General features: G+C 42.7%; 1 protein-coding gene across 3 annotated transcripts in view; it reads left to right on the top strand.

Moving 5' to 3' along the window:
• The window catches only part of LOC132994413 (cytoplasmic phosphatidylinositol transfer protein 1-like), a 78,715-nt gene extending 61,796 nt beyond the window's left edge, over positions 1-16,919 (top strand). The window contains exons 4-9 of one of the 3 annotated variants that reach the window (XM_061064770.1): positions 2,355-2,428; positions 8,280-8,375; positions 8,897-9,052; positions 9,195-9,258; positions 11,098-11,237; positions 12,655-12,740. In XM_061064770.1, the coding sequence (XP_060920753.1) occupies positions 2,355-2,428; positions 8,280-8,375; positions 8,897-9,052; positions 9,195-9,258; positions 11,098-11,237; positions 12,655-12,660 (536 nt within the window). In that variant the 3' untranslated portion in view covers positions 12,661-12,740. Of the gene's footprint in view, positions 1-995; positions 1,157-2,354; positions 2,429-8,279; positions 8,376-8,896; positions 9,053-9,194; positions 9,259-11,097; positions 11,238-12,654 lie in introns of those variants that run through there. The other 2 variants (XM_061064762.1, XM_061064754.1) reach the window with 2 other exon arrangements.
• Positions 16,920-16,941: the final 22 nt, after the last annotated feature.

Raw genomic sequence — 16,941 nt, 5'->3', positions numbered from 1 at the left:
CCCGCTACTCCCGCTGTCATAGAGTGCGGAGAGAGTGAGTGGTGACGCAAGAGAGAGAGAGAGGGAGGAGGAAATAGGGAGATGGTGGCCCAATTGAGGGCCGCGGGACTGAAGTGTTTCCCACACATAGGCGATACTTGGGTGGGCCGTCCAGGTAAATTTATGGCTGCCCGAATATATTTCCGACCTGTTTTTTATTTATTTATTTATATTTAAATTCATTCATTTCATTGATGCTGCGTGCGCGAGAGAGAGAGAGAGAGCTGAGCGGGGGAGAGAGAGAGAGAGAGAGCGCGCACGCGAGTGAGTGCAAGCGTGCTCATGGCTCCCTGCAGGAAGAGACGGGAACCAAGAGAGCGAGAGAGAGAGAGAGAGCGCTTGCGCCTGCGTGCAGGATTGGAACTTTTCAAAACGCGAGACATACTCCTGTTTGTGTCTGTGCACGTGCGTGGATACATTGAACAGATTAAAGTTGTTTATTGCAAAAACAAAATTAATTTAGAGGGGAAAACACATTTGATATAAATACAAACCTAATATTAAAATATACCCTGAGACAAGAAGAAAAAAAATGACGATTGTCTGCACCCCCCCCCCCACCCCATTAATATCTTTGTGATGATTACATTGTATCATGTAATTTATTTCACAAGTGATTTAGTTATTGAATACAAATCAAACCAAGAATAAGATGAATTAAACCAATACAGTGTTAATATTTGAATGGGCCCCGAGGTCAAAAAGGTTAAGAACCCCTGGTCAAAATGAAACATCTGTGCTGTGCTTTGGTCAAAATATAACATGAATCAAGCACCAGAGGAGGTTTGTGACCCTGTATAAACCAGCTCTCTCAGAACGCTCCGTTTTAGTGTGTGTGTCTCTGTCAACGAGGGCAGCGGTGAGATAAGCTCGGCTTCAAACATTTTTCTATCAAAACATTTTCTGTGAAGCTTTAACGTCCCTGATCTACGTTAGAGGTGTTCTAAACTGGGGATAGTAACATTGTAACTGGAGGAGAAAGATGATCTATGGAATCAGATATGTGACAGCCAATGAAATTCTGTTATTTGAGGTTTTACCACTTACTGTGTTTCTCTCTGTCTCTTCTCGACCTCATCTCTGTGTCACCCAAACACCACGTCCTACAGAATATACAGTAAGTATCTTTAGTCATGTGCATTTTGTGGTGTTGTGTTTGTTTTGTGAATGCATGCATCAGAGAAGGCAACATGGTGGTGCAGTGGTTCGCGCAGCGCTGTTTCCTCACAGCGAAGAGGTTCCTGGTTTGAATCCCCGTCTGACAGGAGCCTCTCTGTGTGGAGTCTGCATGTTCTCCCAGTGCATGTGTGGGTTCTCTCCGGGTACTCCGGCTTCCTCTCACAGTCCAAAGACATGCTCGTTAGGTTAACTGGTGACTCTTAATTACCCGTAGGTGTGAATGTGAGTTTGGCTGGTTGTCTGTCTCTATACGTCAGGCCTGTGATTGACAGGAGAACAGTCCAGACTAATTACTCACGATGCCACCCAGCGGTCAGCCCAACAAAACAAAACACAGGGGATGGTACATTTCAGTAAACTTCTCTTTTGTCTGACACTTTGCATGGCATCAAAAGATAGAAAAATGCACTACCTCAGGATAACAGTAGCATGTTCACTTGTCCGTGTTTCGCTCTTTTAAAAAAGTTAGAGCTGCTTCTGTGACCACATTAACCTTTTAAATCACATGAAGCTTTGGCAGAGTTGGATGACACATTTCTAAGACATACATGAACACGATTAGACTTAGCTGTCAGCCTTCTGTTGTGCAGAGTGATGAACGTCGACACCCTGAGTCATGCAGATTTAGGCTGCGGGGATAAGAGAGGGGAAGACGGCAAAACGCTGAGTATTGTCTGTCACTGTGTGGGAGCGTTTTGTGTTCATGTGTGAATCAGTGTAAATGTGCCGAGATGAGTTTACGTCAAAGACTCACAAAAGCCTTCGCAGTATTCTCGGCTTTTGTCGATTTTTTGACAAGCAGATAAAAGTGGAAATATGTCACTGAAGCACGAAGCAGAGAGGGAGACCACTGGAACAGAGTGACAGACACTTCCAGAAGCAGCTTTGACACACACACACACACACACACACACACAACCACACACTGGAAGATATAACAGCATGTCCATAACGGGAGAGAGAAATAAGCCTTTGTCTAAACTGACCAAAGATAAGTTGCTTCCTGGATATATGTTTACCTTTTAGAGATAATCAAAGCTGTGAAACAACGATGAAGTCTGTAAATCACAGCGCTACTGGAGCCCAAAGGATTCTTTGATTAATTAGTTTGAACATCTTTTGTTCTTCTTCCACACAGTGCTCATTCCTGCCAAAGTTCTCCATCCACATAGAGACAAAGTACGAGGACAACAAAGGATGCAACGACAATGTGAGTAAACAGAGAGTGTGTGTGTGTGTGTGTGTATACGTGTGATTGTTCGGCCAGATCACACGTAGTTAGTCGTGCAGTTTATCACGGCCTGATCAGCTGCAGATCAGGTCGCTGCTCCAGACGGATCGTATGAATTTCTACAATTCACTTAGCAGATGCTTTTATTCAAAGCGACGTACATCAGAGAGTTAGAACAACAAGTGCAAACGATCAGCTTTGAGTCCGAGTGCTGACAGGAAGTGACCAGAGGTGCTGGCAGGAAGTGACCAGAGGCAAAGTACGATATTGATGGCAGTTCTTGGGAGCTCTAATCAGTGTAGAAACCATCTTAAAAACATTGTTATCGGGGAGCTGGTGGCGCAGTGGTTAGTGTGCGCGCCCCATGTATGGAGGCTGTAGTCCTCCAAGCTGGCGGCCCAGGTTCGAATCCAGCCTGTGGCTCCTTTCTCGCATGTCATTCCCTGCTCTTTCTCCCTGATTTCCAGCTCTATCCACTGTCCTATCTCTCCATTAGAGGCACAAAAAGCCCAAAAATAAATAATAAAAAAAAACCCATCATTATCAAACAAAACCATCATCATTACCATCATCATCATCAATAATATCGAGACCATCGTCATCATCATCATTAAGTTAGTAGGTATTCATGAAAGAGCTGGGTCTTTAGCTTTTTCTTAAAGGTACAGAGGGACTCTGCAGATCGAATGGAGTTTGGATGTTCATTCCACCACCGGGGGGGCGATAGAGGAGAAGAGTCTAGTTAGAGACTTAGGACCCTGTTGTGAAGGTTTCGATCAGACGCCTTTCAGGGAGGGAGTGTAGACCTGGATTATAGAGTTTAGGTAAGGAGGAGCCGTTTTTGTCGATGTTTTGTAATTTCTGGCATGTTCAGTATTTTGTGCCATGAGCCGATGACTCCACGACTTTTCTTCCTGATTGTGCCTGCAATCTGCCCTGCCCAGTTTGAAGAACTTGAAACTATTGGCAGGAATAAGCTGATGTTTTTGTTGTTTTTTTTTATTATAAACCAGTTAATCTATAAGTTAATTTGACCTCTTATAATTACATTTCTAATGAACTGTGCCCTGCTCTGTAAACAGTCCTTTCTGAGCAGACTTTGGTCTTTGATCATCAAAGTGGAGAGCAAAGCGGTCTGACTGATTTGCAAAAAGTGTGACCCCTTCACGCACTGACTCCTCTTCATGAACAGATATCTGCAAAAGGAAGCAAAGAGAAATCAGGCTGAGGATCTCGTGTTTCTCCTCCAGCTCCCTCTCTGTGTCTCAGGTTGCTGAACAGCACGATGAGAAGGCGGCCTTTGCACGGATACGATCAGTTATTTGAATATCCACTTGCTACACCGAGAGCCCAGACTTCTTCTTTGTTAACCCTCAAGAGGCTAACTCCCAGTCAAACGGTATCCGACGGGTTCTGCAGTCGGGTATCAGTTTTTCTGCGTTTGGCTTATATCAGCCCAGAGTCCCAGTCTATTAATCATTCAGCCTCTCGTATGAATCCCTCTGCACACCATGAACACTCTGCCGCCTGTCTTCTGTTCTTTTGTATACAGAAATCTGTGCAGCAAATTAAGCCTATTTAAACACAAGATATCTCATAACAGACATATGGCTGAAAACAAGACCTCTGTGAATAACACGAGTTAAACCATGCGGGCAGATCTGGCAGCTCGCTAACCCTCCCCTGCAATCCCATCGCTTCACAACGCCAAGCATACAATGTGCCTTGAGAGGCTGCCAGAAACGGCTCCACTTTTTGGACAGCTAATTTCATTGGGGCTTTTTGGCCTGCTCACTTTCCTTCCCTCTATATTTCACAACACTCTGCGCTTTATGGGGACATTAGTCATCGAATGAGATGCTGCCACGGCCCGGACAGTGAGGAAGAGGAATGCAAAGGGAGTGTGCGGCGGATTAATGGTCTGAAATGTATCATGGCGAACGACCAGCTCATTAATTTGACTGTGAGTTCCTATTTGGCTTCAAACTGTCGGTGATGAAGTGATTGTATGAGAGAGGAGAAGTTTGCTCACGTGTCTGATGTTTTCATGTTTGTTTATGAGGACTCATAACTGAAGAAGCTGACAGAAATGGACGGGCTGTCGGAGTGCGTTAAACCAGAAGGGATGTTTGAGATTGATGCTTATTCGCTTTGACGAAACAAGGCATCACATCATAAATCAACATAAAGCACCCGCAGCACACACACGTTATCTTTAAAAACATACACAAATGACAGCACTGTGGTATGAAATGTGTTCAGTGTGTGTTTGAACACCAGACGGTGTGTGTATATGAGCAGAAACACACACACACACACACACACACACACACACACACACACACACACACACACACACACACACACACACGCGCAACCAAGTGGAGGATTGGATGATGCAGCTGCACGACTTTGTGTAACATCTTTAGGACAAAAGCTCTGCATGTTTTATGACATTGTGTAAACAAGTCATGAGTGGGTTACGTGCTTTGAAGGATGCTGTAACGCCGTACGCATGCGGCCGTGTGCTGCTTTGTTCTGAACATCATTTACAACGACCATCGTCTCCAGCGTGTTCGCCCTCGTGGATTCTAATAATGCACAACACCTCCGTCCACTCAGCGTGTCTAAGCACTGTTTAAACCTGAAAGAAAGAGCAAACAGAACAACAAGGAAGAGATCCACAAAGAAGAGAGGGAAGAAGGAAGGAGGGAAGGGGGAAGTGAAGTGAAGTGAAGCAGGAAATCATGGCTGTGTGGGTGTGTGATCAGACAGTTTGAGTGGAGGCTGCAGTAACAGTACATGACATGTAGAGTGCCACAGGACTGTCCCATGTTACACACACACACACACACACACACACACACACACACACACACACACACACACACACACACACACACACACACACACATATGTATATGTGCTGCCACATATACACACACTCACACATTAAGATTTAAAGGTGTCCTGAGGCTAATGTTACTCTTGTAATGTCTCCACGGAGCTTCGGACTTCCCATCAGGCAGAAGGAGAAGACAATCCGCTTCCCTCGTTTGCTCTTCTTCTTTGGTCGTATTTTTTATCAAAGCACTGTTTACATTTTCACCATCACTTGTTTACAGCCGTTCATATGTGTTGATAATAATAATAACTCTATAAAGCAATATATGAAGTATATTATGGTGCTTTCCATTTGATCCCAGAAGCTACTGGTCTGATCCGTCATCAGGAACGCCCCCCCGAAGTCCGATTTCTGACTCAGAACAACTTCAGCAGTCCCAGTTAAAATCCAACATGGCTGCTACGTGCATCAACAGTAACGGTTAAGCTGTAACTATTGTGTTTGTTAGCAACTTAGTCACATGACAGTATGGTGCAGGTTCTATCTGTGGACATGTTGTCATGTTATTTTCACTTGTTAATTAACAGGTAGTGTGTTGTTATTGTCGGGTATTAGCTAACAAAACAAAGGTACTGCCCTGGGCGTCCACGTTGCATGTCAGACTTGCAACTAGAACGTGGTTACCCAATTGTGATGTCATTCCCAGCTCCGTGATCTAAGGTACATGGAAAGCATCATTCATTCAAACCTGGTGAAGAAGTATGCAATAAGGAACACAGATCAGAAAAAGTCAGCAGAAGAAACTCTTCCGTTTTGATTTGATGAAGGATAAGAGTTATTCACAATAAGGCGTGTAGCTGACCTGATTGACAGGTGGGCGCGGTGTAACGGTTTGTCAAGAAGACTTAAAACCCGCCTCAGCTCCAGCTCTCAGCCTGTCGTTAGGGTGAGACAGCACTCTTCTTCAGCTACTGAAGTTGAAAAACAGAAGCTAATAGCGCCCTCTGCTGGTTAAAATGAGTCTGAATATATATTTTTCCCCCATTGATTTAAATTGTCCATATTTGTGACTTTTTTTTTTATTGAATTGAAAGATATTGTTACATGCTTAGTATCTATTCATTCAATAATTTCCAATTAGTCCTTCCTGTAACTTGAATATGAACATTTCACGTCCACGTTTTTATTCCATTAACGGTTGGATTGTCTCTCTCCTGAATGAGATCAGCTAGTTGTGAGTCTATTCTCCCCGTTGAATATAATGAAGTGCAATACAATTTATTTTCTCTCTCTAGCCTTCAGAGGCTCTGGCTGCGTTGTTGTTGTTTGTTCACACTTTACAGTGGAAGACAGGCAATAGCAAGCGTACAAGCAAATGCTGCTATAAACACTAGAACGCTGCGAGTTCGAGTGTCTGACACCGAGCTGCTCAGGGGATGAAGAGTTTGAGGTCGTCTACGTTGATATGTGAGCAGCGATCCTGCTAGATATTTTTGATTTTGGAGACTTTCAAAATGAAACACACAGTTTCTCATGAAAGTCCTGCTGGAGGGTTTCACAGTTTCAGTGAAGCATGATCCTCTTTGGATCGTTGACATCTCTGTTTAAAATCCTTCAATACAGATCCAAGACTCATGCGAGTAATTAGCACACTCATGGATTAACATTATGCAAACTAATGCAAACATGCTTGTTGCATTTCCTCTCTTCTCTGATTACACAAATCCATCTTCCCCTCCTTTTGTATCGCCTGTCCTCCCTGTCATCCTCCATTCTTGTTCCCAGCCCCTCCACTCTTCCCCCTCCTCCTTTCCTTTCCTCTTTCTGCTCCCCTCCACCACCTCCTATATTTATAATTGTCTACCTCCTCCTCTCCTCCACCTCTGTCTCTCTCCTTCTCCCTTCACCCTGGTCTCCATTCCGGTTGCTTGGATGCACACGTGCATGCCGACACATCGCCCTTAATGTGCGGGCAGAGCTTGGGCCAAAACGAGTGAATGCACCCTCGGAGGGGAGGCGGGAAATAGAGCAAGAAAAGGAGACAGAGACAGAAAACAAGGTTAAGAGATGCACTAATCTGCAGAGAGAGAATGAAAATGAACAGATTTGTAATACAGAAAATGTGCTTTTCTCCGAAAATTCACTTAGCAGATGCTATTTTTTATCTGAATTGTGAAGTAAAATGCTACTTACAACATCAAAGATTTCCCTTTTTCAAAATCGTCTATCCAAATAAGTATGATTCCAGACCTAAAAATAACAGGTTTAGGAATTTGGTTGCAGGGAGAGAGTCATACGTACTTAATAAAACACAGAACATTCCAATCGTACAAGTTGATCTGTAAAAGTTACAGAGCCTAGAAATATAAAATACTGAATAAATGAACCATTAAGAAGCAAGACATCATGTTCCCAGCCGGGTATCTCTGCCCGCCATACAAGACCTTCATGAACTTACCAACAACCACATGAAGCAGCAAAGAGGAGAAAGATAGACTTCTGTTTTTCACTCCGTGTAAATTAACTCTGACTTAAAATGCACACACAGACTTTCCCTGTCAGCTTGTGTGTGTGTGTGTGTGTGTGTGTGTGTGTGTGTGTGTGTGTGTAATGGTGTTTCAGTAGACTGCTTGACAACAGATGCATCAGTGTTAAAGTTTACTGTACTTGATTTATAGCAGCAAAATAAGAATGAAAGGGAGATGATTAAAAAGCTCTGAGGGAGATAACGAGGCTGTCGTCACTTCTATCTGCCTTAAACACATGATGCATTTATATTCTTATACAGACTCAGAGCGCCACCTAATGGTCTTTCAGGGAAGTTGTAAATGTATTTCTGGAGTTTGGCTGAGTGAAGAGTCAGACATACACGCAGCTGTTCCAGTCGAATACTAGACGATTTAACCTCATGGGGACGTTTCCCTGAGTAGCAGCCGGAGGCTACACTCAGTCTTTTTTTTTTAAACCTCTTCTTTCTGTTTTTAGATCTTTGACACAGAGCTGAAGGAGCAGGAGAGGGAGGTGTGTTTCGTCGACATCGCCTACGACGAGATCCCCGAGCGCTACTATAAAGACTCTGAGGTGTGTGTGTGTGTGTGTGTGTGTGTGTGTGTGTGTGTGTGTGTGTGTGTGTGTGTGTGTGTGTGTGTGTGTGTGTGTGTGTGTGTGTGTGTGTGTGTGTGTGTGTGTGTGTGTGTGTGTGTGTGTGTGTGTGTGTGTGTGTGTGTGTGTGTGTGTGTGTGTGTGTGTGTGTGTGTGTGTGTTGATGGAGTTAACACCAGTGGAGGTGTGAGTTGTGTTGAAGAAGCCTGAAATGCAGGAATGAAACGGTGACTATGGATTAACCGTTTCATTTCAGTGTCTGATGTATTCTTCGTCTATGTTGTTTAATACACTCTGACGTTCAGTGGAAAAGGTTTTTTATCCTTATGAGCCTCTAAGAGAATAAAACTTGATTGATGGTATTATTTTGAAATGTGTTTATTGAAGCACTAACTCTCACTTTAACAGACTTCAGGGACTCATGAGCTAATTGGCGAGGGGTTTTGTGGTTATTGTGTGTTCATTGTTATGTTGAATGTGTGTGTGTGTGTTCATGGCAGGACTTGAGATATTTCAAGTCGGAGAAGACGTCGCGGGGGATTCTTCAGGAGGGCTGGAGGGACACGCAGGATCCCATCATGTGCTCGTACAAACTGGTCACCGTCAAGTTTGAGGTGTGGGGTCTGCAGACGCGTGTGGAGCAGTTCGTACACAAGGTCAGAGTTCACGCATAGGCGCAATGTTTGATCTTGAACTAGAAAGTAACTGTGCATGTACGTGCGTCACGGCATGACACTCTGGGGAAAAGAAATGTGGCTTGATGAACATTTTCCTGACCGTCATTGTGTCCTGTTACAGGTTGTTCGGGATGTGTTGCTGCTGGGACACAGGCAGGCGTTTGCCTGGGTGGATGAGTGGATTGGTAGGTCCATCAGCACTTTGTCTGAGCTATCATAACTAACATAAATCATTGTCTTGTGATATCTGTTTGCTTACCACTCAGTGTGCATGAAGAGTCACTCCACCTGCATCTCTTCTCCTGTCACCTCTAGTCCTGCTCGTTCTCCTTTAGCATGGATTCTCCTTTTTGGTATTCTCACACCTTAATGACAAACACTGAGGCCAGACATGGTCAGTGTTTGAGTCACATTGAACCTGCACTGCTACAAATAAAGGGGGGGGGGGGGAGCAGCTTCAGCGACCGGCAACAGCAATGGAAAATAGCATAGGTGTCATGGGTCCTGCATGTTGTCCCCTGTGAACAGACGGGTCACATGCACCTGTCATAACCATCAGATCACGATGTAGTAAACACAATCTGAGTCCCTTTTCCAGCCTTTTAGAACCGGGCCTGCAACTATCCTCTAAACCACACTTTTCAAAGTCTCATGTTGAAGAGATACTTATACAGCTCTGGAAAAAGTTAAGAGGACACTCCAAATGTCTCTACATGCAGGAAGCCGTTCTCTTCAAGTGTCAACACATGCACACCTTTTTCTACTTACTGAGGTAGAACTGAGGTACTGATTTGTTTTTTATCTGACAAGCCATGGAACAAAGCTGAGCTCCTCCAAGAGTGGCATAAAGTCATCCACCAGCAAAGTGAAAGACAGGTGGAGAGCATGCCAAGAAGCATGGAAGCTGCAGTTAAACATCAGAGTTATTCCACCAAGTATTAACTTCTGAGCTCTCCCTCAGGGAAAACATCCATATTCTGTCATCTAAAAATTAATATGAACGTGTTTCCCATTCCATTAGACTGAAAAATATGGCACCTTTTTTAATCTTAACTAGCTGTGATAGATCCAAATGAGGATATTTGAATTGGAAGTTGGGAGAATTGTTGTTTATAGTAAAACAAAAATGTAAATTTTACTGTTGCAGGGTTCTCTTAATGTTTCCAGATCTGTTTATCAGTTTATTAAGAGAGAGTAGTAACAGGTTAGGCATTTGAATACTTTTCCACGATAGAAAAGCCAAATCTCAAGTATGAAAAATGTCTTTAATGCTTACCAGAGCTTTGTGTATCGCCTAAATCACCAAAAACAGCTCAAAGATATTGTGGAATAATGAGAAATTCACACCAGAAAATCAGACTCAGAATCAGATTTATTGGCTAGGTATGCTTACACACACAAGGAATTTAACTTCGGTGAACTGTGCTCTCATATGTACAGGTACAACGAAATATCTTCTCACTGAAGCTCAGGAAGCAGACCCCTGTGCAGCCACAGTTGTAACTCATTTAATGACTTTCAACTGTTGAGCTGTTTTCCATAGCTTCAGGGCATGAACACAAAACGCTGTTATCTTTATTCCTCTTCTCTCTGCAACCACTAACCTTCCTATCACAACTCCCTCCAGCCTGGAAGCTTCAAAACACGCCCTCGGTCTTTCCACATACGAAAATGATGTTCTTTCTTTTGCTTCCAAAGATCCAACCTATTCCTTGGGTGTGGATTGTTAATCCTTCTCCCTTGTCTTGAAATATCCTTGAGCTTTATACCTTGTTTCCTCCCTTTTTCCTGTTGTGGCTCTGATCTGTGCAGCTGTCTCCTGTGCACTCTCTTGGTCATGCAAAGAAAGCACCTTGACCTTTTAAAGCTGTATTCATTTGCTACAACCCCTTATTTACTTACCCATCGAATGCACATTGGCCACCTAACCCTCGCTGTCTCTTACTTTCTGTCAACCGGAGTACCATGACAGAGACATTACCAACATTTTGACCCCTGGTTCCACCCCTCCCCCCTTCTTCCAGATATGACTTTGGATGACGTGCGGGATTACGAGAAACAAATGCATGAGAAAACCAACATTAAAGTTTGCCATGAGCAGCAAGAGCATTCCACAACAAACCCATCTTCACTGGATGACATAGAGATCCATGACAAAGCAAGCGTATGTCTTTTTTCATTGTTTCTTTACTCCATTGCTGTCCTGTACCTCATGTTTTGACTGGTGACTGTGAAATAAGTTGTTATGGTAGCATTTAACTGTTCATGTACGTCCATTCATTCTGTCCCTTGTTGATCCTAACAATGCATCGGTTAACTCTGTAGAGTATAGGCATTGAAGTCTACCAAAATAACCCACAGGTTTAAAAAAGGTGTCTCAGAAACACAAGGTAGCACACATGTAAACATGTAGAAACATCTCGGCTGTTAAAGAATATGAGTTTTGCTGGTGCAACAATCGAACGGCCGGTGACCGGAATCGACCCATTTTTCAACCTGTTTTAGAGAAATCTGTGACCGGCGAGTCCTCTCAAACATATCAGAGTCCATGTCGATCTCGGATTAACACATGCTTTGGGTACAGTTGGACACTTAAATGGTCAAATTTAAGCTATGTGAGCCGAGTGATTAAAAAATTGACCTCCCGTGACACAAAGAGATAGAGACCAGTGGCGGCTAGTGCAATGTTTCCCCAATTTCTCACAGATGTACTGGGATAACTACACACACACTGGAACATACTGGAAAATGCACATACTGGAAAATGCAATTTACTGGCTAACAGCATTAGCATCGTGATAATCTTAGCCTAGGAAACAATATGTTATATTTAACATACTGAACAAACAACACCATATGCACTCGTACTTACATGCATATGTTTCATAAACTCTGTGGAAAGGAACTTAAGCAAACTGCTGACTTATGCTAGTCTGTTCTGCTGCTCTGATCCATCTATATAAACAGTCAATGCTCTGATCCAGTGACACTGCTTGACTCGCTATTTATTTCTCAGTTCATTGGATGTATCCCTCTGCTGCTACTTTTGGGTGGTGGTGTGTAATGCATCATGAGCTCATTTTCTAGCGCCCAGAGAAGCTCCTCTCTCACCTATCATAGAGGAGCAAATGTGCAACTTCTAACACGAGTCATTGGAGACCCAGGGTCTCGCACCCGGAATAACATTTCAAAACTAAATTTTTATTTCAGATTATAGATTTTACTCAATAAAAACATATTATTTACCTCGCCCTAAAAAAATTGTAGATGTAAGCGTTAGCCTTTATTGAAAACTGATTTTGAATAATATTATTCAGTGAAGGTCTCTCATTCTACTTGTGGGGAGTGGATGGGCGGTGCCCTAGCCCCCTCTATTGACCAGCCGCCACTGATAGAGACACAAAAGATTTCAGTTATTAATTCAGAGCAGATACACATTTTTCATATTATTATTGGTATACATATGGTCTCAATAATGAAATGAATTTATGACAATGATCAACCCCAAAAGTTTCTATTGAGACAAAATACTTTCCGGCTTCTTCCTCTGATTAGTCTCAATTGATCTCTTTCCGATCCAGACATGACGATGGATGAGGTGAGAGAGTTTGAGCGCACCATCCAGGAGGCCACCAACCAGAAGATCGGGATGTTTCCCCCGTCGATCTCCATCAGCGAGACGCCCCTGTCCTCCTGTGCCCTCACCGGCCCCGCCAGCGCCCCCACCACCCCTATGTGCACTGATGCTCCTGAGTCCCTCTCTGTCCCCAAGGACCGACCACGCAAGAAATCTGCCCCAGAAACCCTGACCCTTCCCGACCCTGCCAAAAGTGGGGTCCCGCAGAGCTCTAAGCTGAGCCCACTTCCAGATTCCAACCATCTCCAGTCATCGCCGACGCCGTCCTCCAACTCTGATCTTACTGAGATGGATGAGCAGTAGAAGGACCTTGGGATGTCTTCCCCCACCCCCTTCTTTACTTATATTCCTGTAGCCTAACCTCCAAACACCAGTGCCCGGACGTTGAAGTTCTCTGGCCATATCAAATGATTTTACATAATCCTGGACACAATAATCAATCTTTATCAGTGCCATTAACACCATCCAGGCAGCTGTAGGCTCCACCTCCCTGACAGGGCTGACCTCTTCCCAACTATTTAAACAACCACCTTAATGTTCAATCCAAACAAAGATATGCCATATCTTTTTTATTTTGGGTGAGAGGCAGTTTCTGATATTGTTTGAATAAATTATGTATTGCGTTATCTTAGCTTTGTTGTCTTTGATCAGATGAGCAGACACCCTACTATCTGTTAAACTATGAATCAGTTGCCTTATCACCACAGAGCCAGTGTTTTTTTTTCTAGTTTTGTTGAAGTGCGCAAATAAAAACAGATTTTTTTTAAATTAGAGGTTAAATCCAGATTAGCACAGTAGACATAAAGATTTAGAGCAACACTTAGCAGAGTGACAGTCAAGTGCCCTCATAACAGGAGAGTTTCCTGAGCGGTCCAAACTGGCCAGCAGATTGGATCGCACCCAACCTTTCCATCACAAACCCCAACAACAAAGCAGATGCAAGATGAGTACAATCACAGAGAGTTTACTCCTCAGGTCTCCCCATCTTTTCCCAACTCGCTCTCCAAAGGCAGGGATATAACCATACCTTTCTGCTCCTTCTTATTGCCGAACAGCCGCATTTAATACCTCCACAAACTACAACACAGCACCTGATGTATGTACTCTACCAGTCTACTTAACCCTAGGAATGTTTACACATCCCGAACCTTGGAGCGTTTGTGTATTTTAGCATGACAATTTAATGATTCCTAAACTTAAATCTGTCAAAGTTGCACTGCATATATCTTGTTCAAGCCAACCAAGAGGTCAGTATGATTACAAAAAACAAATTCAAATGTTGCCTGAAATTAATGCTGGACATCACATGTGACATAAAGGTGATCAATATTACCAAATCAGCAAATCACTTTGATGTCATATGTAGGAAAAAAGGCCATTTTGGTGAGTTTTGAAGCACCTACTGATCTTTGTGCACAGAGGCGGTCGTACAAATTCAAAGCCTGATTTGAGGAGAGGGGCACGTGCATCAAGCTGACTTGAGTATGTGCCGGGATGCATAACGTTAGCTGATGTGCTGATGCCTTTGCTTTGCCTGTAATGGTGGGTAATACTGAGCCAGTGCTTTGGTTTGCAGGGATATTGAAACACAGTGACCCAATATTTTTTACTGGGCCTGTGCTGCAAGTTATCAAGTAAGAAAGAGAAACAAATACATGAAGACAACAAGTTATTCTTTGAGACCTGTTACGATGCAAAGATATGATTCAAGGAGGGTTTAATATGCTGCATGTATTATTCACAGCATATATACATGTTATGTAAAGTATATATGTATATACTGTAAATGAATGGATCGGTAACGTTTATTCTGTGATGCAACTGTATGAAAAAGTGAATGCCAACATTGGAAGCTCTGTACTAATTTTGTATAGTAGAAAACTCAGATTGTGAGTGAGAGCGAAGCATGTCCAGAGAATATAGGCCGACAAAGTCTCGCAACTCAGTGCCTCTGCATGCCAACTCTTATCATCGCCTACCAGTGTGTAAACCAAAACCTCTGATTGTCTTATTATCTCCACAAACACAAAACAACAGTTTCTTTGCCTGTTTTATATTTCAGCTTACGCATTTAACGGAGAATTAAAAACAGCTAAAGCACAAAACTAAAACCCCATTTCCCTGAAAAGTTGGGACGTTGTGTAAAATGTAAATAAAAACAGAGTGTGATCGTCTGCAAAATGTTAAAACCCCATATTGATCTAAAAAATAGCCCAAAGACAACATGTCAAATGTTGAAATGGAGAAATGTCTTTAAAAAAATGAAAGAAAATTATATTGAATTTGATGCCAGCTGAATGTTTTAAAAAAAAGTAAGGACATGGGTCATGTTTACCGCTGTGCTGCATCACTTTGTCTTTGAATAAAACTTTAGAAGAGGAACTGAGGAGACCAGATTCTGAAATTCTGAGAGTGGAATTTTTACCATTCTCTGGTCCAAACAAATCCAGAGCATTCAGGACCAGAATCTAAACTTAGATCCTGAGCCCATGCAGTGGCATCCACTACAGAGTCAGGTCTGTTTTTAATGCAGGACCGTCTGATGATCACGGCCGCCCAATTTATGTTTTCTGCTTTGTCCCCTCAGAAAAGCTTCAGAGAATCTGAAAGGAATCTCTGTGAGGTAAAGCTGATTTTAAACCAAGTCATGTTTCTAACCTTTTCCCGTCTTTTGTTACGACTGTCCCAACCTTTTTTGAAACATGTTGGCAGCAAACCCAACGTGGACGTAATTTTCAAATACATTTCTGAGTCTTAACATTTAACAATGTCGTCTTTGTGCTGTTTTCAGTCAAATATTGAGTTTCAATAATTTGCTTATTATCACACCCTGTGTCTATTTACTGCAACTCAATGTCCCCACTTTTAAGGACATGTAGTATGTGCATCATCAGAACCAACTCAGTATATTTGCAGAAATCTGCAATCTTCTATTTTTCCATTCCCATTATTTCTGAGTTAAAAGCGCAGACACATTAGTGCACTTTCCAGTCTTCGACGGGTTACTAAACAATGACGTTACATCACAGTCTTTTTCGGTTTGTCGGACCAAAGTCCTTCAATACAGCAGAGTGTTTATGAAGAGATTTAACCAAGGACAGTCCTCCGGGGTCTTGCCATAAAACAAACAAACTGTTAATATAATGTACAGTTTCTCACTCGCTTTTGTTAAAAAAAAACAAAAAACTGTAGCTATTTATCTGTAACTGTAGCTTCTGTCTTTTACCTTTTAATGATCACAAACGTTCTGTTCGAGTTCTGGGCCCTCTGTTTGGATAAAGCTTATACATACATACAGCTCTGGGGATGACCATCTCTCTTGTCAGGAACACAGAGATCCAGGGATGCTATCGATCCACTGCGGGCTGTTAAACATACAAATGCAAAACGTCCACTTGCTCTGTTTAAAAGAGTGACATATTAGGTATTGTAAATACTGTTGTTAAGTTTCTTACATTGACATGAATGTGCTCAAAGATTTCAGACCATGAAGGATATGCTGTCGTGTGTTTGAAGGATGACTTCTTCACAGACTCACATGAAGGTTTTTTGAAATCCTGCATGTGTGTGTGTATCAGTGAAGTCCTTTATGGAGGAGATCCAATTCAGTATCATGATTCCTCATTGTAGTGCTGCAATTTTGCGTTGCTTTCGGTTGACCTTGCAGAAGTTGTAAATCTAAATGAAGCATTTCTTTTTTTTTGGTGGGGTGGCTGCTTTGACGTTTACTTGCTTTTCCTTCTTTTGAATCGTAATCCTGCTGTAATTTGATTTTGTGGTTGCTGTATCGTTTGAAGGAAGATCTAAATCTGTTTATCTTTGTTGCTTTTGAGAAGAGGACCAAGCGTTTCCCTCCTCCTGGTGCACTTTGCATTCGACTTGTCGTGTTGTTCTCCTGGAGCCTGTTGCACAAAACCAGGATCCCTGAGTTAGTTGCAGAAGTGCGTCGAGTGAACAAGGAGAATCTCTGTGTGCGTCACTCTGTGCTGGAGATCAGCTGGGACTCTGCAGTGCTGAGTCATCCTGCAGCGTGAAACAGGCCCCAGGAGAGCCGTTCCTGTTCGGCTGCTGGAAGTCACTCGTAGTTCTTCCTCTTTAACTTTTATTGTATTTGATATATTTTTACTGCCCTTTGAGGTTCTTTTGGTTCTCTGTTGTAACTTTACGTTTCTTCTGAAATAGACAAATAAACTTTACTAGCTATTGAAACAGTGTTAAGATTATTTCTCTG

The sequence above is a fragment of the Labrus mixtus genome, chromosome 2 (genome assembly GCF_963584025.1).
Source record: "Labrus mixtus chromosome 2, fLabMix1.1, whole genome shotgun sequence".
Classification (NCBI taxonomy): domain Eukaryota; kingdom Metazoa; phylum Chordata; class Actinopteri; order Labriformes; family Labridae; genus Labrus; species Labrus mixtus.
Note: the sequence above shows the minus strand (reverse complement) of the source record. Positions and strands in the feature narration are given on the sequence as shown.